Source organism: Schistocerca serialis, chromosome 4 (assembly GCF_023864345.2).
Source record: "Schistocerca serialis cubense isolate TAMUIC-IGC-003099 chromosome 4, iqSchSeri2.2, whole genome shotgun sequence".
Taxonomy (NCBI): domain Eukaryota; kingdom Metazoa; phylum Arthropoda; class Insecta; order Orthoptera; family Acrididae; genus Schistocerca; species Schistocerca serialis.
In genome coordinates, this window is record NC_064641.1 from 367,499,865 (window position 1) to 367,517,980 (window position 18,116).

Below are 18,116 nucleotides of genomic sequence, written 5' to 3' on the forward strand. Positions count from 1 at the left end.
TGGAATTCACCAGCGTCAAATAAAATCAAACAGGTCTTTAAATAACACAACCGCAGTAAGTTTTTTCTTATACCAAGCAGGTAAACTAATCTCTTCACAGGCTGTTAAAGTTAGTTGACGTTTGTGGATTCGGCTCTTAGTTGTTAGATGCATATTATAAAGTGCGTCTGAGATATGCGGGCCACGCGGATACTTGACTCGATGACTGCTGCTAAAGAGAATCTCCTGGTGAGATTTCTCGCTGCCTTCGACACTGTTCAAACGACACCACGCATACTAAAGCGGGTGCGACAGAACTTCGCGCGACGGTGCCATGCCTGCATTGACGCTGGGGGACGCCATTTTGAAAAACTGTTGTAAATGTAGCAGCTTGTGAATTTTTGCAGGTAAACTGAAATCAATCTTACTCTACCGCAGACTTTGGATTTTCCATTTCTTTGACATCAAGTCACGTGCTCTGCTACTAGTCTATACACGAGGGATATTATCTGGGGCATTAGGAACTATTCTGGATGAATTCCGTATACCACGATCAGGGTTCTTTAGTTGGGCTCTCAGAGTGTCCGCCGCGTGAGGCTAAGGAGGAACTTGAGTCGATATCAGCTTGTACCTTGCCACTTCGTCTTTTCCTGACTACAGTCCTTTACCTCAACTTGATGTATTTACCTTCTCCATCATTCCTGAAAGTTTGTAATGTTATCACGGGGTTAGCCTTTATAGCACTTCCGTCTCGTAAATCACTTTACAGAATGCCAGATATGTCAAACGGAATAGGGTGAACAATATAAGATTCTTTTGTTGTACTGTATTATTGTGTGACTGTTAGCGCCGAGTCATTACAACGAGAACGCTCAGCCGGTGAAGACGTGATATGTATTTGACAAGCTGCGAACGTCAGCAACTTGCGTCAATAATACTGGTCACATATCGATAAAACAATGTTTATACGTCACTCGATTTCAGTTATGTCGATTGGGCAATGTAGCGGCAATTTCTGTCTTTAATCTCTTGTACAACATGTTTTATTACAGAGATAAAAGAAACTGATTTGAATAGCCACAAGCGACGGTATATTTGTAGTTCTATTCTTTCAGACGTTATAAATTTGTTATATATTATCGAAACACGGTCATAATAAAATCCCAAAAATGGATCTTCGTGACATGACACGAACTTATCGCTTCCTGTCTTCACAGATGAAAAAATGGAAATGAGCGTATTGCGTCGTTGGCCGGGAGGCCCCATCCGGGGAAGTTCGGCCGCCAGGTGCAAGACTTATTTCATTCGACGCCCCACATTGGGCAACTTGAGCGCCGGTGACGAGGATGATATGATGATGAGGACAACACAATACCTAATCCACGAGCGGAGAAAATCTCCAATCCGGCCGGGAATCCAACCCGGGCCCACATGCATGGGAGACAAGGACGTTACCACCCAGCTAAGTAGCCAGGCTACACAGATGAAGACAGACGATGATACGACGTTTCCATATTGATTTTCTTGTTTTACTCCCACCTGTATTCCTCTATTTTGAAAACAAGATAGTTACACAGTTACTGTTACCTCTACACAAAAATTATTCAGCGCTGGTAATGTCTTATGCAACATACAGTATACAGCTTATCATATGCAACAAGCACAAGTTTTCTGTTGTTTGGCTTTTCTATTATTTGAGATTGAAAATCGCTGAGTCATGTCGCGTCTTCTTATTAGCCGTTCTCATACCCGTTTTAAGAGATTTATCATCTTCGCTACTGCTGTTTTACCTATCAACCAAGTACTTTCATTCATTTTACCACGAAACTGCCTCAAGATCAGGTGCTACAGTAGTTATGTAATGCTTGAAGTTAGGAGATCATTGCCTGTACCTAACGAAGTGTTCTTAGATTTCTCACTCAACTGAGATTTCTTCATTGATCAAAATACAGAAGGGTGTCATAGACATTAGAAATACCGTTAGAATGCCACAGCTTCCCTCATTTTGCGCTACCTGAATTTCCTCCTCTTCTACTCTAATTGTCTTTGTCTGTCGTGCACATGAGCTAAGAATGCTTGCCATAATTATTCTGAATGATTGAGAGGATAATTTACCACAACAAACTTTCGTAATGGCACATAGCGTTCGAGATACATCACACAAGATGACATGAACAGTAAGTACCTCATGAAATGCGTTGTGGCAGTATTGTTGGCAGTTGTTGGCAGTATTGAAGAACAACAACTGTTAAGTATAAATAAACTTACGAGTTAGTTAACGTGAAGCAGCTGAACTGACCAAAATACTACGTCGCAGTCAAGGTTTGGAACTTGTACAGAGAAGCAGGAAGTTTCTCTCCGTTGGGGAACACCAGTCCACTTTATTGGTAACGAATATGTGGACTACTAACTTAGAAAACCCTTGGTAAGAAGTATCGTACAAAGTAAAATATCTTGAACGTAGATATCCCCATGTTTCAGAGCGTGTAGCGCTCTCGTCGTGAGCAAGCACTGGCGACCATTTGCTTCTGTAACTTTCATCCGTGTAGAAGATGCAGACCACACAATAACTGAATGGGACACAAAACCAATGAGTTGTCTATATCAAATATAGAAAACCCGCGATTACGAGACTAGTAGCGAGCAATTTGAGCACGTCACATCGTACAAGTATTTGGAGTAATGCTAAGAAGCGATATGTAATGAGATGATCACGTAGAATCAGTATTAGCCGGGAGTATTCTGAAAAACGGCGGTGCTTCTATAAATGAAATTGTGTGTAACGCACTTTTACGACCAGTTGTAGAGTATTACCCAGCGTTTGAAATTCTCATCAACGATGCCTGGCAGCAGATGTCAAAGAAATTCGGAGTCGTGCTTACAGGATCATATTGGTACAATAATGATTATGCTTGACTCGTATTCCGGACTAATGAGTTTCCAGTGCCTCTAAGGACATCGGTGTTTAAGTTCTTGCTCTTTTCTCTACGTCGTTCCAGTGAAAAACTGTGGTAGTCACTTCACATAAATAAAAACAGAAGGATGCTATTGCTTTTCCTAGACTTGTTCTACTGAGAAGACAGTGTTGTCTCTAAAATAGTATCTTTGTTACTCCATCGCAGCGCCATTGGACAACAAAATATTGTCTCAAATGGTAAACTGCTTCACAGCGCACTAACATTCCATCCAGTAATTGCAGAATAACATTTTGGAGACTATCTCAGGAATTAACTTCAAAGGAATTTTTTAGTGTGTTCGTATGAACCACATTACATAATGATAACGTAAAAAACTTACTGTGGGATACGGAAACCTCATCAGACACACATATACAGTCAAATCTGAGAACTCAATAAACTAACGAACCTCCTTTATGGCCATCAGAAGAAACATAACACATTGAATGCATACTAGAACCTCTCCGACATTCACAATGGATATCCGTTCCAAGGTTTTCCGAGTGCTACCTTCGACAATGTTTAGCTTACTCCTGTTCGCATTCGTTTGGAAGTATCTACACTGAAAGTACAGATTACGAAAGTAGCTAACACATCCAAACGCATATAATTTTCTGAGAAGAATTTTCCTAGGTACGTGATGATTACGTTCGAATATGATAGATTTCAACAACACAACGTCTCTAACCGGGACTGAAAAGATGATGTGTCATATTGCTGACTAGTGGATCCGTTATTAGATATTAACTTCTTTAATTGAAGGTGTAATTGGCAACACAAATCACCTTTATCTTTCGGAGCTCTGTTTGATACGTCATTTAACTAATGGTCAATTAACAGTCTGTTTCCATCACGAATTAGCATTATGACATTGGTGCTTATGGTGGTACTTGCATTGTTACCAACAATTCAATTTCCTGACATGTCAAACTTCGACGGTGACGCACAGAATCTACAATGCAGTTTCCTTTCCTTATAACCACTAGAATCTACAAATCAGTTACCTTTATTGATAAGCGCACGCTGGACTGTGTGTAGATGGATTTCGAATACCAGATCTTATGTTGCATTTGCCAGGAGATACTGACATGTTGTGTGTACTGAGAAGAAAAGATTTTTTGAGTTAACGTATATAGTCAACTACGGATGATTTTGCTTATCAATTAAAACCGTGATCTTGTTCTCTGAAGATGTAGAGTTTACCGTTGCACACATTTCACTCTAGCAAAACAAAACTATGAAAATTAACTTGTAAAAGACCCAAACAAGTACAAAAATATGTTGAAAACTTCTAGAAACTAGGAAAGCCTAAATTAAGAAGAACTTTTTGTGTATGTGGATATGTGGAACTTCAAGATGTTTCAGATACACATTGAAGTTAACAGAATTGTAAAGATATTTGCACTCGTAACGTGTGGGTAACATTGGATGCAATACATCACTAAAAATATCAAGGAAAAGCTATTTCTATGGAATCCCTGGAGGAGGGGAAGTAGGAGACTAGTGTTCAACGTTTCGTCGATAACGAGGTCATTAGAGACGGAGCACAAAATCGGATTAGGGAAGGGGGGGGGGTGAGGGGGAAGGAAATCGGCCGTGCGCTTTCAAAGAAACCATCCCGGCACTTGCCTGAATCGATTTAGGAAAATCACGGGGAACCTAAATCAGGATGGCCGGACGCGGAGTTGAATGGTCGTCCTCCAGATTACGGTATCCCTGTGTTATCGAAAACAGATTTAAATATCTACGTTCAGCTTCAAAATGAAGGGTTTTCGGGATACAGCCGGAAAACTAAGCGAGGCAAAAATTAACTGTAGATTTATCAGTTCTCACAAAGTACCATACAGTCCATTTACTCAAATACGATTTTATAGTTTACGCTGTAAGCAGAAAGAAGTAAATTCCCGTATAGATATTTGATGCCTTGTCTAATTGTCTCAACGTAGCCCTCAACCAAGGAGCATTTCAACTGCATCTTCTGCGAACTCAAGTGTTTCACAAACTTACCTAGCTTTAACGATAGAATGGTACCGATCGTGGCTGGTTTTTTCCACCACGTTATATCGATCTGTCAGGATGAGTCCAACGCATATTGTAAAGTTCCGTGTGGTACTTTTTATTGGGGACGCTGAATGTGTAAGCTTTGCTCTGCTCGTACATATATTTTATACTTTACTATTGTGTTTCGATGAGAGGTTCCAAAAGTTGTCACTGGGATACTACTCCGGTAAAACATGTATGAGAACGGTTAAATTATCTATCTTACTAAATCTGATGTAAGAACAACTAATGCGATGCCTAAACAAGGATATAATGGGTGAGGTCAAACATTTAAATGTTAGACCCGTTGTATTGCCACTGTTAACACAAAAAATAGTTCGGTCAACTGTTACGTTTTATAAAAAGTAGAAAAAAAAACGTAATCCTTACGCTACAGCACAATATTCCTGTATCAAACATGTCGTAAGAAAACTGCTTCTTCATAATTCCTCTACAACGTAACCTACTTTCGGATGCCAATCGATATCAATACGTTGTAATATCACGGCGTAATATATATGCTAGAAATATAATTCTTTGCCACGGGGGTGATACAGAAAAGCCACTATCTATATGTCAGGAAAATGTCGTCAGTGTGAGAATGCGTTAGGGTCAAGGGTTGCTTGTACGTGCGTATTGGATTTGCCCCGCCAGCGACAGCACTGTATCTCCCTCCACACGTTTTGATATGACACGACGTATCTCTAAAAACCGTATCGGAGCATGGGCGTGTTACTTTCGGACGGAGACCCCCCCAAAATTTCGCATTTTCTGGATGTGACGTACTACCTGTTTCACTTTTGCGAGATAAGATCAAGATAACTTGTTTCACTGTGATAATTCTACACAAGCCATGATATATAAGCTCCTACCACCAGTGCTTATCCTTGGTATCGCCATTCACTGTGAACCATCGAAAGCGCTGACGTCTTTTCGACATGAATCTAAGAGGTGAGCTGAAAGCTACAGCTGTGTTCTAGTTTTTTGTTATTCTCACTGACAGACTTCATTTTACCGATACAAATGTGGTAGCCATGCGCTAGGACTCGTTTTCTGTGCCAGGTACATTCCTGCGTCTATTAACAACTCCCGCCGAGTACTGCCACCCATTTTATATCTCTCTTGTATTCTGTTTCTACGAGAAACTTGTTTCTTGTGCTATCTTTTCGGATTTGTTGTTTAAAAACTGTAGGAACAGCAATATTCAACTCACTTAGGGACGACTAACGAAACAAGACAACTGTCAATTGTAACTTATGCATTCATTACTCATAGTCACAAATTTATATGCAGTTAAAACTTATTGACTGCTTAAAAGATGTACTGTGACTGAGGCCGCTCGGTTTAGATTTGTACATCATAGCTTCTCTATTTGACAGAAGGTTTACACATATCATAATAACCATTCATTTTTTTCGGTTCCGGTAATGTAATACTGCCTCGATGAACCGAATCAGATACTATACTACGATATAATTCGACTCCTAATAAACTTTATGCAACATTTATTGGCATTTTAAAGGAAAATCGCTTTCCCTTAACATTAAGTTTTGACTCAGTTCAATAGGGTTTCTGCCATAATATACGCCATAGTGGATTAACTAAGGTTCACAAACATCTCTTTATTTTACATCAAGATGTTTATACTCATTATTTCTGAAGAAAAGTTTTGGGATAGCATGGGACCAGCTGTAACACAATCAGTCCTCTGAACAACAGACGTAATAGTTTAATTGTGAAATTGAAGATTCGTAGTTATGACTGTAGACTTCCTCGCTGTCTCAAAACGCGGTTATTTGGAAAGAGTAAACATAACTTTTCTGTTGCTCCTGTAACGCTTCATTCTTTTCAAGGAATTCAGTAATATTTTCTTAAGTCTATTTTTTGAAAATATTGACAGAAAGTTGGATTTAACACATTGCTCTAAGTTTCGTTTCTTCTACACTATCTGTCTTAGTTTTTCTTTGTCATTCTCGTTCTTATTTTATATTTATTCTCTCGTGGTGGCGTTATCTTGCTGTTTACAAACATGAAACTTAGACGAATGTAACATGTTTGTAGTATGTTTCTTTAGGACGGGTTGATCATCATTAGTTTCAGACACATGTTGCACTGTGTGGTATTCATCATTTTGCAGGTGGTTCGAAACAACACGGATTCTTAGAAATACTTAATTTACTGCAACTTCTTAAGGTTTTCGTGGCTTGTAGTGAAATGTGAAACATTTGGTCTTGTTGTGCCCCGATTTCTTGTTATGAGTACCTCATTCAGTAAAAGATTCCGGTATAAGTTTTTCTTTAGTATTGTCGATCACAAATTGACGAGATCTGAGTGTTTCACATAAATCGGAGCAGGTTATCGCCTTTTTGTCATTGACCAAATTTAACACTAGGTTCTGCTGTTAGATGGAATAAACAATCCGTGTGCTATGATCTGTTACTAGAAACCTATATAAACACGAAACCGTTTAATGTGACAGCGATAGCAATATCGTACCGTTGTTCATAATACATATGGCGTTTACTTCCGTTTACTACAAGATCACGAATTTATATTTCCTTGGAACAAGTGAATACTAGTAGATTATGGTATCTTCAAATTGATGTGGACGTTCGGCGATGTTGATGTTCATGCTGGAGTAATTATTCTTAACACGGACAATGGTTTTGACCGTCTTCACCATTCTTTCGCAGGAATGGATCTCTTGAAGGAGATCCAGTAAGTGAATGAAATATTTTTAAATAATCTTGATTCTTCTGGTACTGGTGTGAGGAGTATAAGTAAGACTATCTGTCCATTATATGAGCTGTTTCTGTCAGATACGCATATATGTGTAAGCTGCAACTTATCGTATCATGAGTATATTCCAGAGAATAGTTTACAAAATCCTTTTGGCTACGAAGATACGCACACATTTTTTAATAGTCTGAAAAGAATTAGGTTTACACTCATGTGTTCATGCCATTTCGTGTTACCGGTATCTTTATGGTATATGTGAATTCTGTCTTATATTTAGTGATCTGAATTTGCACTTAATACTTTGTAACTTCGTCAAAAATTTTTGATGATTTGTACCTGCATCATACGAACCTGTTTTGGAAATCTTTTTGGGAATATCCAATTCCTTTCGATCTCAAAGTGAAACAAACTACTGAGGATTGTTAATCTATCGACATTTTCTTCTCAGAGAGATATATTATAACACTAATATATTATTATGGTTAATATGGCTGCATCCTACTTAAGAGAAGTACGGTGTGGAAGCTTCGAACACAGTTCAAAAAAAAATTCTCCTCAAATGAAAACGTACGTTAATATACACATAAATAAATTAATCGACTTGTAGACCACGACTGTGAAACTCTTAGCTGTCAGTGCGTACGCTGTGAATTAAATACTATGGAATGTAACTTCCGTCATTGAAAAGGTGAACGTAGACAGAGGTTAGTATTCGCTGTGTCCACAATGTGTCTGTCCCACGGGCAGAAAATATTGCGAATTGTTCAGGGAAAGCGATAATATTGGCTGGGTATAGATTTAAACATTCTGAGTTTCCCGTGCAGGGGACAGGTAAATGTCTACGATCGCTTCAGCCTTACTGGACGGCTGTGGTCTTTTATTTTCATGCGAAACGGGTATCTTATCTTTACTTACTTTTCAGTATTTGTTTAATTACTCCTGTCCTAATTTTTATTCTTGTGTAGGCTCTCGATACACCTTACAATGCGGAATGGTATATTGCGAGTTTTGCGTTAGTAATTGGTTTAATGACGGTCTTTCTCCTCCAACTAACTGTCCTTTCCCTTTATTGTCCCATTTCAATAACATAGCTGCTTACCAGCAAACAGCAGGGATCCTTCGTCAACTGAACGTAGCCATCCCACAGCTTTTATCCGTTCTGTTGTACAGACAAATATTGTAGATATTACAAAATTAAAACGTGATGATCCATAACGTGCCACTTAACGTTATTTTAACTGGTTCAATTAAGAACAGTAGCATACCATACAATACGACGATTTTCATACTCGAATTCTGATATCGAGTAAGATGGTGCAGTGGTAAAACACTTAACCCATAATCTCGAGGGGGATGGTTCAACTTCTCAACCGATCATTTCGGTTTATTGTAATCCGCAGTGTTCCCAAGCCGTTTAGTTCAATACTGGGATGATTCCTTTGAAATGGATACGGACGAGTATCCTTCCTTGAAGAGTATCTTGTGCTCTGTCGTCGATGGGACATTAAACCATAATATTCCTTTCTTCGAATTTTGATCCTTAACAAGTTGCGGTATGTTGAGATTTCCATCGGTGTTTTTGTTAGACTTTGTTGCCATCTCAAATATTTCTATGCAGTTACAGATTATTAACATTCAAATTTCTCTTGTTTGCGTAACTTGACTGTTAGATAACTAACGTATCAAGTGATATAAACAAATATTTTCGTTGTTTCACTTTCTCTGTCGTTTTCATAGGTCACGCCCGTTCCTACAACCAGTATGTCACGCGACTGTTTCATGGTTGTAGAGTCAGGGAAATCAGTGCGCCGTTAAATGTTACTTGCCAATATTAAAGGACCTCCCTGTTATTTTGGTATGGCACATAAGCATTCTGCAACGGTAAAGGCGAAATGTATAAATGTGACACATTATCAATTGCAAATACGTACTGGGTGCGTATAATGCCTGCAGAAGACCCAACGCAAACAAGAAAAGCAGAGAAAAATGTAAATCATTGACGATGCCTGGTGTGAAAAGGTGAAACATATTTAGTAATAAAAAATAAATATTCAGTTTGCAAAAGACGGATTCACTCTTATCAACATGGTAAACATAATTGGAATCGTAATTCAGGGAGAACTGTTGCAGGTATTAACAATATTCTTCTTTTTCACTGGCAAAGTTGTAACTGATGCGAAGCATTCTCCAAGTTAATTCAAAGACCTCTCAGGATAATATGTGCCAATAACTGGCACTTTCAAAACAGCAACTCTGCCCAAATTTCGCTAATTTTCAGAGTTTTCAAGCGAGCCGCGACAAGTCACATAATTGTTACGCAGTAAATTTTTCAGGTGCTATATTTTTCCAACTTGACACGGAAAATTCACTTACCCTGGCATATTTGCCTCGGTGTTTGAATGCAATCAGTTCATTTCATTTGTTGTTAATACATCAGGCACTGAATAAGGCTCATCACGTCACATGACAGAACCCTTTCATTATCACCTCAGTGAATCCTTACACTTGCATGTTGTAGCCAACTCGTAAAATACATGCGTAATTCCACGAAATTAGTTATTCTTCCATCATATACGTCACTAAAATAATATCTTTGTCAAGAGTTTCAAAATACCTTCCATATTCTTCCATTTCTGAAAAAAGGGTCACTTATAGTCTCCTACGATGAATATCAACAATATAGGAAAAGACAGATTGCTACTTAACCATAAATAAGACACGCTAAGTTGCAGACAGGCACATTTAAAAGACACTTACATATAAGCTTTCGGCCACAGTCTTTCTTGAAAAAAGATAAATACACACTATTCATTCACACAAGCAAGAACAACTAACGGACACGTGACAACCACCTCTGGCAGCTCGGGCCAGAATGCCGAGCAGCCGGAATTGGCGGTCACGTGAGCATGAGGTGTGCGTTTCTTCGGAAAAGGGTTGTGGCCGAAATCTTATGTGCAAGTGTCTTTTAATAATGCCTAACTGCAACTTTGTGTCTCCTCATTACGATGAATAGTAATCTGTCTTCTCCTACATTGTGTGAGTAAGTCATAACTGTTCGCGCTTTTTATACTAGGGTCATGACAGCTACCGATATTGAAAACTCCGCTCGTGCTGACACTCCTATGTCTTTAGGATTACTTTCTCTGTGAACGCATGTGTCAGAATCTTGGAAAAACTGAAGTATATTCTTCTTCCGTTGAAGGGAATAATGATGACAACAACTAGCTGATTGCAATTGTAGAAAACTGTCACAAACGTACGGTGAAGCAAGCATCAGTAGCAAATGCACATTAATCAAGTAATGTCCTTTCTGAAATGCTACTTGCACAAAAGAACTGTAGAAGCCCCTACAGTTGTGTGTGCTGTACGCTAACAACACTCAGGACTCTGTCAGCGTTTTAGAAGAAACAGTAACAGAAAAAACACTAAACAGTCTAACAGAGCAGTGTGAATTTTGAATATCTATGGCAAGATCAGGTCAAAATATGGTCTTGCCTAATATATATTTACAACACATGGGCACTTCAGAGCATGCGCCTATTCAGTGCTTCCTTAGCCCTCAGGGGTCCCCCGACAGATGCAAGTACACAAATGTACTACACCGTGAAACAGGCAGGTGGCGCACTTAATCACGTCCGCAATATCCTTCGTGTTATCGTATCTACAGCCCTAAACGAGCGAGAGACGAAATTATTTCGGGGCTTCGTATTTCATTTTAAGCGGCCGAATTGCAACTACTCATGGGGGCCAAAACCACAGTCCTAGAAGAATGGATTATTTTAAAATGCTTTAATGATGTTTCATGTACAGCGATCCGAGTTTGTCTCCTCCAAATATTAAAGACACCCTTCGTACTGTACCAGGTTTATTACAGGGTCCAGTGGAATGTTACATAACTGAAGGAAAGATATATATAGTTGCTTCATGAAGGCACGCACGATTTAATTCCGTATCATTTGTACTGGAAATATATGTAAAGTGGACACTAGGAATTATTAACATTGTTGGTTGAAATGTCTTGCTACATTTTAAACTTAACATAAAACACATTCCTGTTCTGCAACACAAAATGACGTCACGAAGGGACTAACTTACAGCAGGCCGGAGTGGCCGAGCGGTTTTGGGCGCTTCAGTCTGGAACCGCGCCACCGCCACGGTTGCAGGTTCGAATCCTGCCTCGGGCATGGATGTGTGTGATGTCCTTAGGTTAGTTAGGTTTAAGTAGTTCTAAGTTCTAGGGGACTGATAACCTCAGATGTTTAGTCCCATACTGCTCAGAGCCATTTGAACCATTTGAACCAACTAACAGCACAGCTCACTACACACTTCTTTACCGAACACTGAATCTGGTAATTCCTTGACGATATTGCTTTTGGGTCGCACAAAAGGAAATGTCATTTTATGAAATATTCTGCTAAGTGCCACTAAAATTTAGCAAATAGCATTCTTTAAGTGACAGCAAAATTATCACATACTTTCATTTTACTTTCAGCAAGTGTGTTAACGACCGTGTGGGTCCTAGTTGCTGTAACTGCAGTCGACGCATCACCTGTAGGTGACTGTCCGCCAGTAGATGCGCTGGATCACACAGACCATCTACCAGACAGCAAAAACTGTTCACTTTTCTACAAATGTGATCACGCCGCACCTGTATTGTTTATATGTCCTGATGGTCTCCACTTCAACCCTGTGCTGGAAGTATGTGACTGGCCAGACCGTGCAGGCTGTTCAGGTGCATCACCATCAACTGTAGCACCAAGCTCATCCTCAGCTGCTCCCACAAGTGCTGCCACTACAGCAGCTCCAACTGCAGCACCAAGCTCAACAGACAATCCAACATCTGCTCCATCAGGAGACTGTCCAGCAGTCGGCACCTGCCCACAATATGAAGATGAGAACTCTATTGCTAAGCACCTTCCCCATGCCACAAACTGCAGCCAATTCTGTAAATGTGACCATGGAAAACCTGTCACATTCGACTGTCCTGCTGGACTCCACTTCAACCCTACACTGGAAGTATGTGACTGGCCAGACCAGGCGGGCTGTTCAGGTGGATCAGCATCAACTGCTGCTCCCAGCTCTTCCACAGCTGCTCCTACAAGTGCTGCCACTACATCAGCTCCAACGGCAGCACCAAGCTCATCCACAGCTGCTCCTACAAGTGCTGCCACTACAGCAGCTCCAACAGCAGCACCAAGCTCAACAGCCAATCCGACACCTGCTCCATCAGGAGACTGCCCAGCAGTCGGTACCTGCCCACAATATGAAGATGAGAACTCTATTGCTAAACACCTCCCCCATGCCACAAACTGCAGCCAGTTCTGTAAATGTGACCACGGAAAACCTGTCACATTCGACTGTCCTGCTGGACTCCACTTCAACCCTACACTGGAAGTATGTGACTGGCCAGACCAGGCGGGCTGTTCAGGTGGATCAGCATCAACTGCTGCTCCCAGCTCTTCCACAGCTGCTCCTACAAGTGCTGCCACTACATCAGCTCCAACGGCAGCACCAAGCTCATCCACAGCTGCTCCTACAAGTGCTGCCACTACAGCAGCTCCAACAGCAGCACCAAGCTCAACAGCCAATCCGACACCTGCTCCATCAGGAGACTGCCCAGCAGTCGGTACCTGCCCACAATATGAAGATGAGAACTCTATTGCTAAACACCTCCCCCATGCCACAAACTGCAGCCAGTTCTGTAAATGTGACCACGGAAAACCTGTCACATTCGACTGTCCTGCTGGACTCCACTTCAACCCTACACTGGAAGTATGTGACTGGCCAGACCAGGCGGGCTGTTCAGGTGGATCAGCATCAACTGCTGCTCCCAGCTCTTCCACAGCTGCTCCCACAAGTGCTGCCACTACATCAGCTCCAACGGCAGCACCAAGCTCATCCACAGCTGCTCCTACAAGTGCTGCCACTACAGCAGCTCCAACAGCAGCACCAAGCTCAACAGCCAATCCGACACCTGCTCCATCAGGAGACTGCCCAGCAGTCGGTACCTGCCCACAATATGAAGATGAGAACTCTATTGCTAAACACCTCCCACATGCCACAAACTGCAGCCAGTTCTGTAAATGTGACCACGGAAAACCTGTCACATTCGACTGTCCTGCTGGACTCCACTTCAACCCTACACTGGAAGTATGTGACTGGCCAGACCAAGCAGGCTGTTCTGGTGGATCAGCGTCAACTGCAGCTCCCAGTTCATCCACAGCTGCTCCCACAAGTGCAGCCACTACAGCAGCTCCAACTGCAGCACCAAGCTCATCAACAGCAGCTCCTACTGCAGCACCAAGCTCATCAACAGCAGCTCCTACAAGTGCTGCCACTACACCAGCTCCAACGGCAGCACCAAGCTCATCCACAGCTGCTCCTACAAGTGCTGCCACTACAGCAGCTCCAACAGCAGCACCAAGCTCAACAGCCAATCCGACACCTGCTCCATCAGGAGACTGCCCAGCAGTCGGCACCTGCCCACAATATGAAGATGAGAACTCTATTGCTAAACACCTCCCCCATGCCACAAACTGCAGCCAGTTCTGTAAATGTGATCACGGAAAACCTGTCACATTCGACTGTCCTGCTGGACTCCACTTCAACCCTACGCTAGAGGTATGTGACTGGCCAGACCAAGCAGGCTGTTCTGGTGGATCAGCGTCAACTGCAGCTCCCAGTTCATCCACAGCTGCTCCCACAAGTGCAGCCACTACAGCAGCTCCAACTGCAGCACCAAGCTCATCAACAGCAGCTCCTACTGCAGCACCAAGCTCATCAACAGCAGCTCCTACAAGTGCTGCCACTACACCAGCTCCAACGGCAGCACCAAGCTCATCCACAGCTGCTCCCACAAGTGCTGCCACCACAGCAGCTCCAACAGCAGCACCAAGCTCAACAGCCAATCCGACACCTGCTCCATCAGGAGACTGCCCAGCAGTCGGCACCTGCCCACAATATGAAGATGAGAACTCTATTGCTAAACACCTCCCCCATGCCACAAACTGCAGCCAGTTCTGTAAATGTGATCATGGAAAACCTGTCACATTCGACTGTCCTGCTGGACTCCACTTCAACCCTACACTGGAAGTATGTGACTGGCCAGACCAGGCGGGCTGTTCAGGTGGATCAGCGTCAACTGCAGCTCCCAGTTCATCCACAGCTGCTCCCACAAGTGCAGCCACTACAGCAGCTCCAACTGCAGCACCAAGCTCATCAACAGCAGCTCCTACAAGTGCTGCCACTACAGCAGCTCCAACAGCAGCACCAAGCTCAACAGCCAATCCGACACCTGCTCCATCAGGAGACTGCCCAGCAGTCGGCACCTGCCCACAATATGAAGATGAGAACTCTATTGCTAAACACCTCCCCCATGCCACAAACTGCAGCCAGTTCTGTAAATGTGATCATGGAAAACCTGTCACATTCGACTGTCCTGCTGGACTCCACTTCAACCCTACACTGGAAGTATGTGACTGGCCAGACCAGGCGGGCTGTTCAGGTGGATCAGCGTCAACTGCAGCTCCCAGTTCATCCACAGCTGCTCCCACAAGTGCAGCCACTACAGCAGCTCCAACTGCAGCACCAAGCTCATCAACAGCAGCTCCTACAAGTGCTGCCACTACACCAGCTCCAACGGCAGCACCAAGCTCATCCACAGCTGCTCCCACAAGTGCTGCCACTACAGCAGCTCCAACAGCAGCACCAAGCTCAACAGCCAATCCGACACCCGCTCCATCAGGAGACTGCCCAGCAGTCGGCACCTGCCCACAATATGAAGATGAGAACTCTATTGCTAAGCACCTCCCCCATGCCACAAACTGCAGCCAATTCTGTAAATGTGATCATGGAAAACCTGTCACATTCGACTGTCCTGCTGGACTCCATTTCAACCCTACACTAGAAGTATGTGACTGGCCAGACCAGGCGGGCTGTTCGGGTGGATCAGCGTCAACTGCAGCTCCCAGTTCATCCACAGCTGTTCCCACAAGTGCAGCCACTACAGCAGCTCCAACTGCAGCACCAAGCTCATCCACAGCTGCTCCTACAAGTGCTGCCACTACATCAGCTCCAACTGCAGCACCAAGCTCATCGACAGCTGCTCCTACAAGTGCTGCCACTACAGCAGCTCCAACGGTAGCACCAAGCTCAACAGCCAACCCAACAGGAGACTGCCCAGCAGTCGGCAGCTGCCCACAATATGAAGATGAGAACTCTATTGCTAAGCACCTTCCCCATTCATCTGACTGCACCAAGTTCTGCAAATGTGACCATGGTACACCTGTTACATTTGACTGCCCTGCTGGGCTCCATTTCAACCCTACACTGGAAGTATGTGACTGGCCATACCGTGCTGGCTGTGTAAATAGTTCAGCTTAATAGGCATGTGCTACCAAAATGGCTACTATAGCTTCAGCCTACCAATATGACTGCTATAGTTTCAGCCAAACTAAGTAGTGGTACACCTGGTAGATCCACAGTGTTATTCGCCTATAAGACTCTTATGATTCAGTTTTACCGTGTCTTACATATGTTGAAGATTCTATTGTTGAGCATCTCGGACGCAGAACCAACTGAAGTCTATATTGCGTTTGCAGTCATGGCGCATCAATCACTGAAATATTTTGTTTTGAGCTGTTTTTCAGTGTGAAACTGTATGTGTGAGACTCTCCTTTTGACTCTGTATGTGACTAAGTGAATATCTAATAGATGTATTTATCTTTAAATTTATATTTCTTTTTATTCATGTAACTGTGTAACGTGCAAAAAATCATTTCATAATACACAGCAGAGTGTTACGTTTAGTGTTACTGAACTCATATTTACACTCTTTACATAGACGTAAAAACGGCAGATGTCACATATGTAGAAATGTTTTTTTGGTCCACTGAAATACAATTTTCATTTTTTTTTTTTCGAATCTGTATAATAAATAATGATTGCATTTAAAAGGTCTTTCGATCTTTATAGCCCCTGGACCGTAAAGCATTCCTTCTAACTGTGATACTGGCACTATAAAATACACATTTCTCCATGTTTCCTCCTGGTATCTCCGTCATTAGGTGATGTTTGAGCTTGGGAACTGTGTGAATCAGCAAACATAAATTTATTGTTTCAAAAGCAGAATGCATGTCATAGTAGCCTTCAAGTCTAACGGAATCGGGTAGTCATCTTGATTTTCCCGTCTACCTCTGATTTGCAGTTCTTGACGGTGTAACTGTGCTGTTGCTTGAAGTTTCAGACACAGCTACGTGTCTAGGCAGCAGTCACATGTACACTATCGCTTGAAATACGTGTCTGTATCGACTCCGTTAATCGTGAAAATATTATCGACGAAAATGAAATTCTCGACGTGGTTTGACATCTCAAAACAAGGCACCTACCTGTTATGACAGGGACCATTACTCTGTATCACTTTACTCATCAAGTAAAACTATGCGACAATGCATGCATGGTATCCACCAAAGGAAAGCTCACCGTCTCATCACGCTGACTATGGTTCGTTTATCAGTATGAAACATCACATTACCAAGCAAATAGCAAACGGAAATACATTCCGCGCACTTGTTTAGCAGCAGTAAAACGTTAGAATCGACATTCGATCAAAGGAATTCTTTATTTGTGTAATTACATATTGGCTAAAGACTAATCTGATAGTGAAACGAAAAAATTTGACTTCTGTCAGGAAGGGCCGAAACAAAAAGCAGGATTCCCTACAGGAATCAGCTACATCAGGAAAATTATGGATGTGGGTAGATTTAATTTCCCTGTCAACGGCATAGTTATACAATTTTATTATTTTTTCCAGAAAGATCATCAAAGGAAAAGTAACATATAAAGCTACGAATGAATGTAAATGAATCAGGGAGACGTATGGCTGATGACAGAGACAACACAGGTCACAGAGATAACTTGTAGATACACTAATGTAAGTGAAAAACTGATCAACTGAAACTAGCAAATTATTGTGAACAATTATTGTTTTACTATCGTAAATAACACAAAACAAAATGTCACGAAATCAAATGTATTTTCTACAAAAAAAAAAAAAATGCAGTAAGAGTTTGATGTTGTTACGTATCGTGGAGTATGAAGCCCGGAAAAAGAGTCCAAACATTAAAAATTAAAACGTCAGCAAGCAAAACTGACGCATCAGCACATATAAACTCGTGTTCAGAAAAATCAGAACCCCTTGAAGACTAGAGATAGGACATTCATATTCGCAGGACTTGTACACTAGTACGTTCTGCAGATGTGAGTAGCATTTGAACCATGTCGGCCCATGGGTCCAAGGTCAAGATCGATATCGCGGCGCAACGCCCTTTATCCATAAAATATGCCTGTTGTTCTCGTCGTCGCTATAAATCGGAGGTAATGTAACAGCGTGACTTGAGCAGG

At 42.1% G+C, this 18,116-nt stretch overlaps 1 protein-coding gene across 1 annotated transcript; it reads left to right on the forward strand.

Annotated features, from left to right (window-relative positions):
* Positions 1–5,914: 5,914 nt before the first annotated feature.
* LOC126474462 (mucin-19-like) lies at positions 5,915–16,097 on the forward strand. Its single transcript, XM_050101935.1, has 3 exons — positions 5,915–5,927; positions 12,208–15,734; positions 15,930–16,097. Exons 1-3 carry the CDS (start codon positions 5,915–5,917, stop codon positions 16,095–16,097), a joined length of 3,708 nt encoding a protein of 1,235 aa, XP_049957892.1.
* Positions 16,098–18,116: the final 2,019 nt, after the last annotated feature.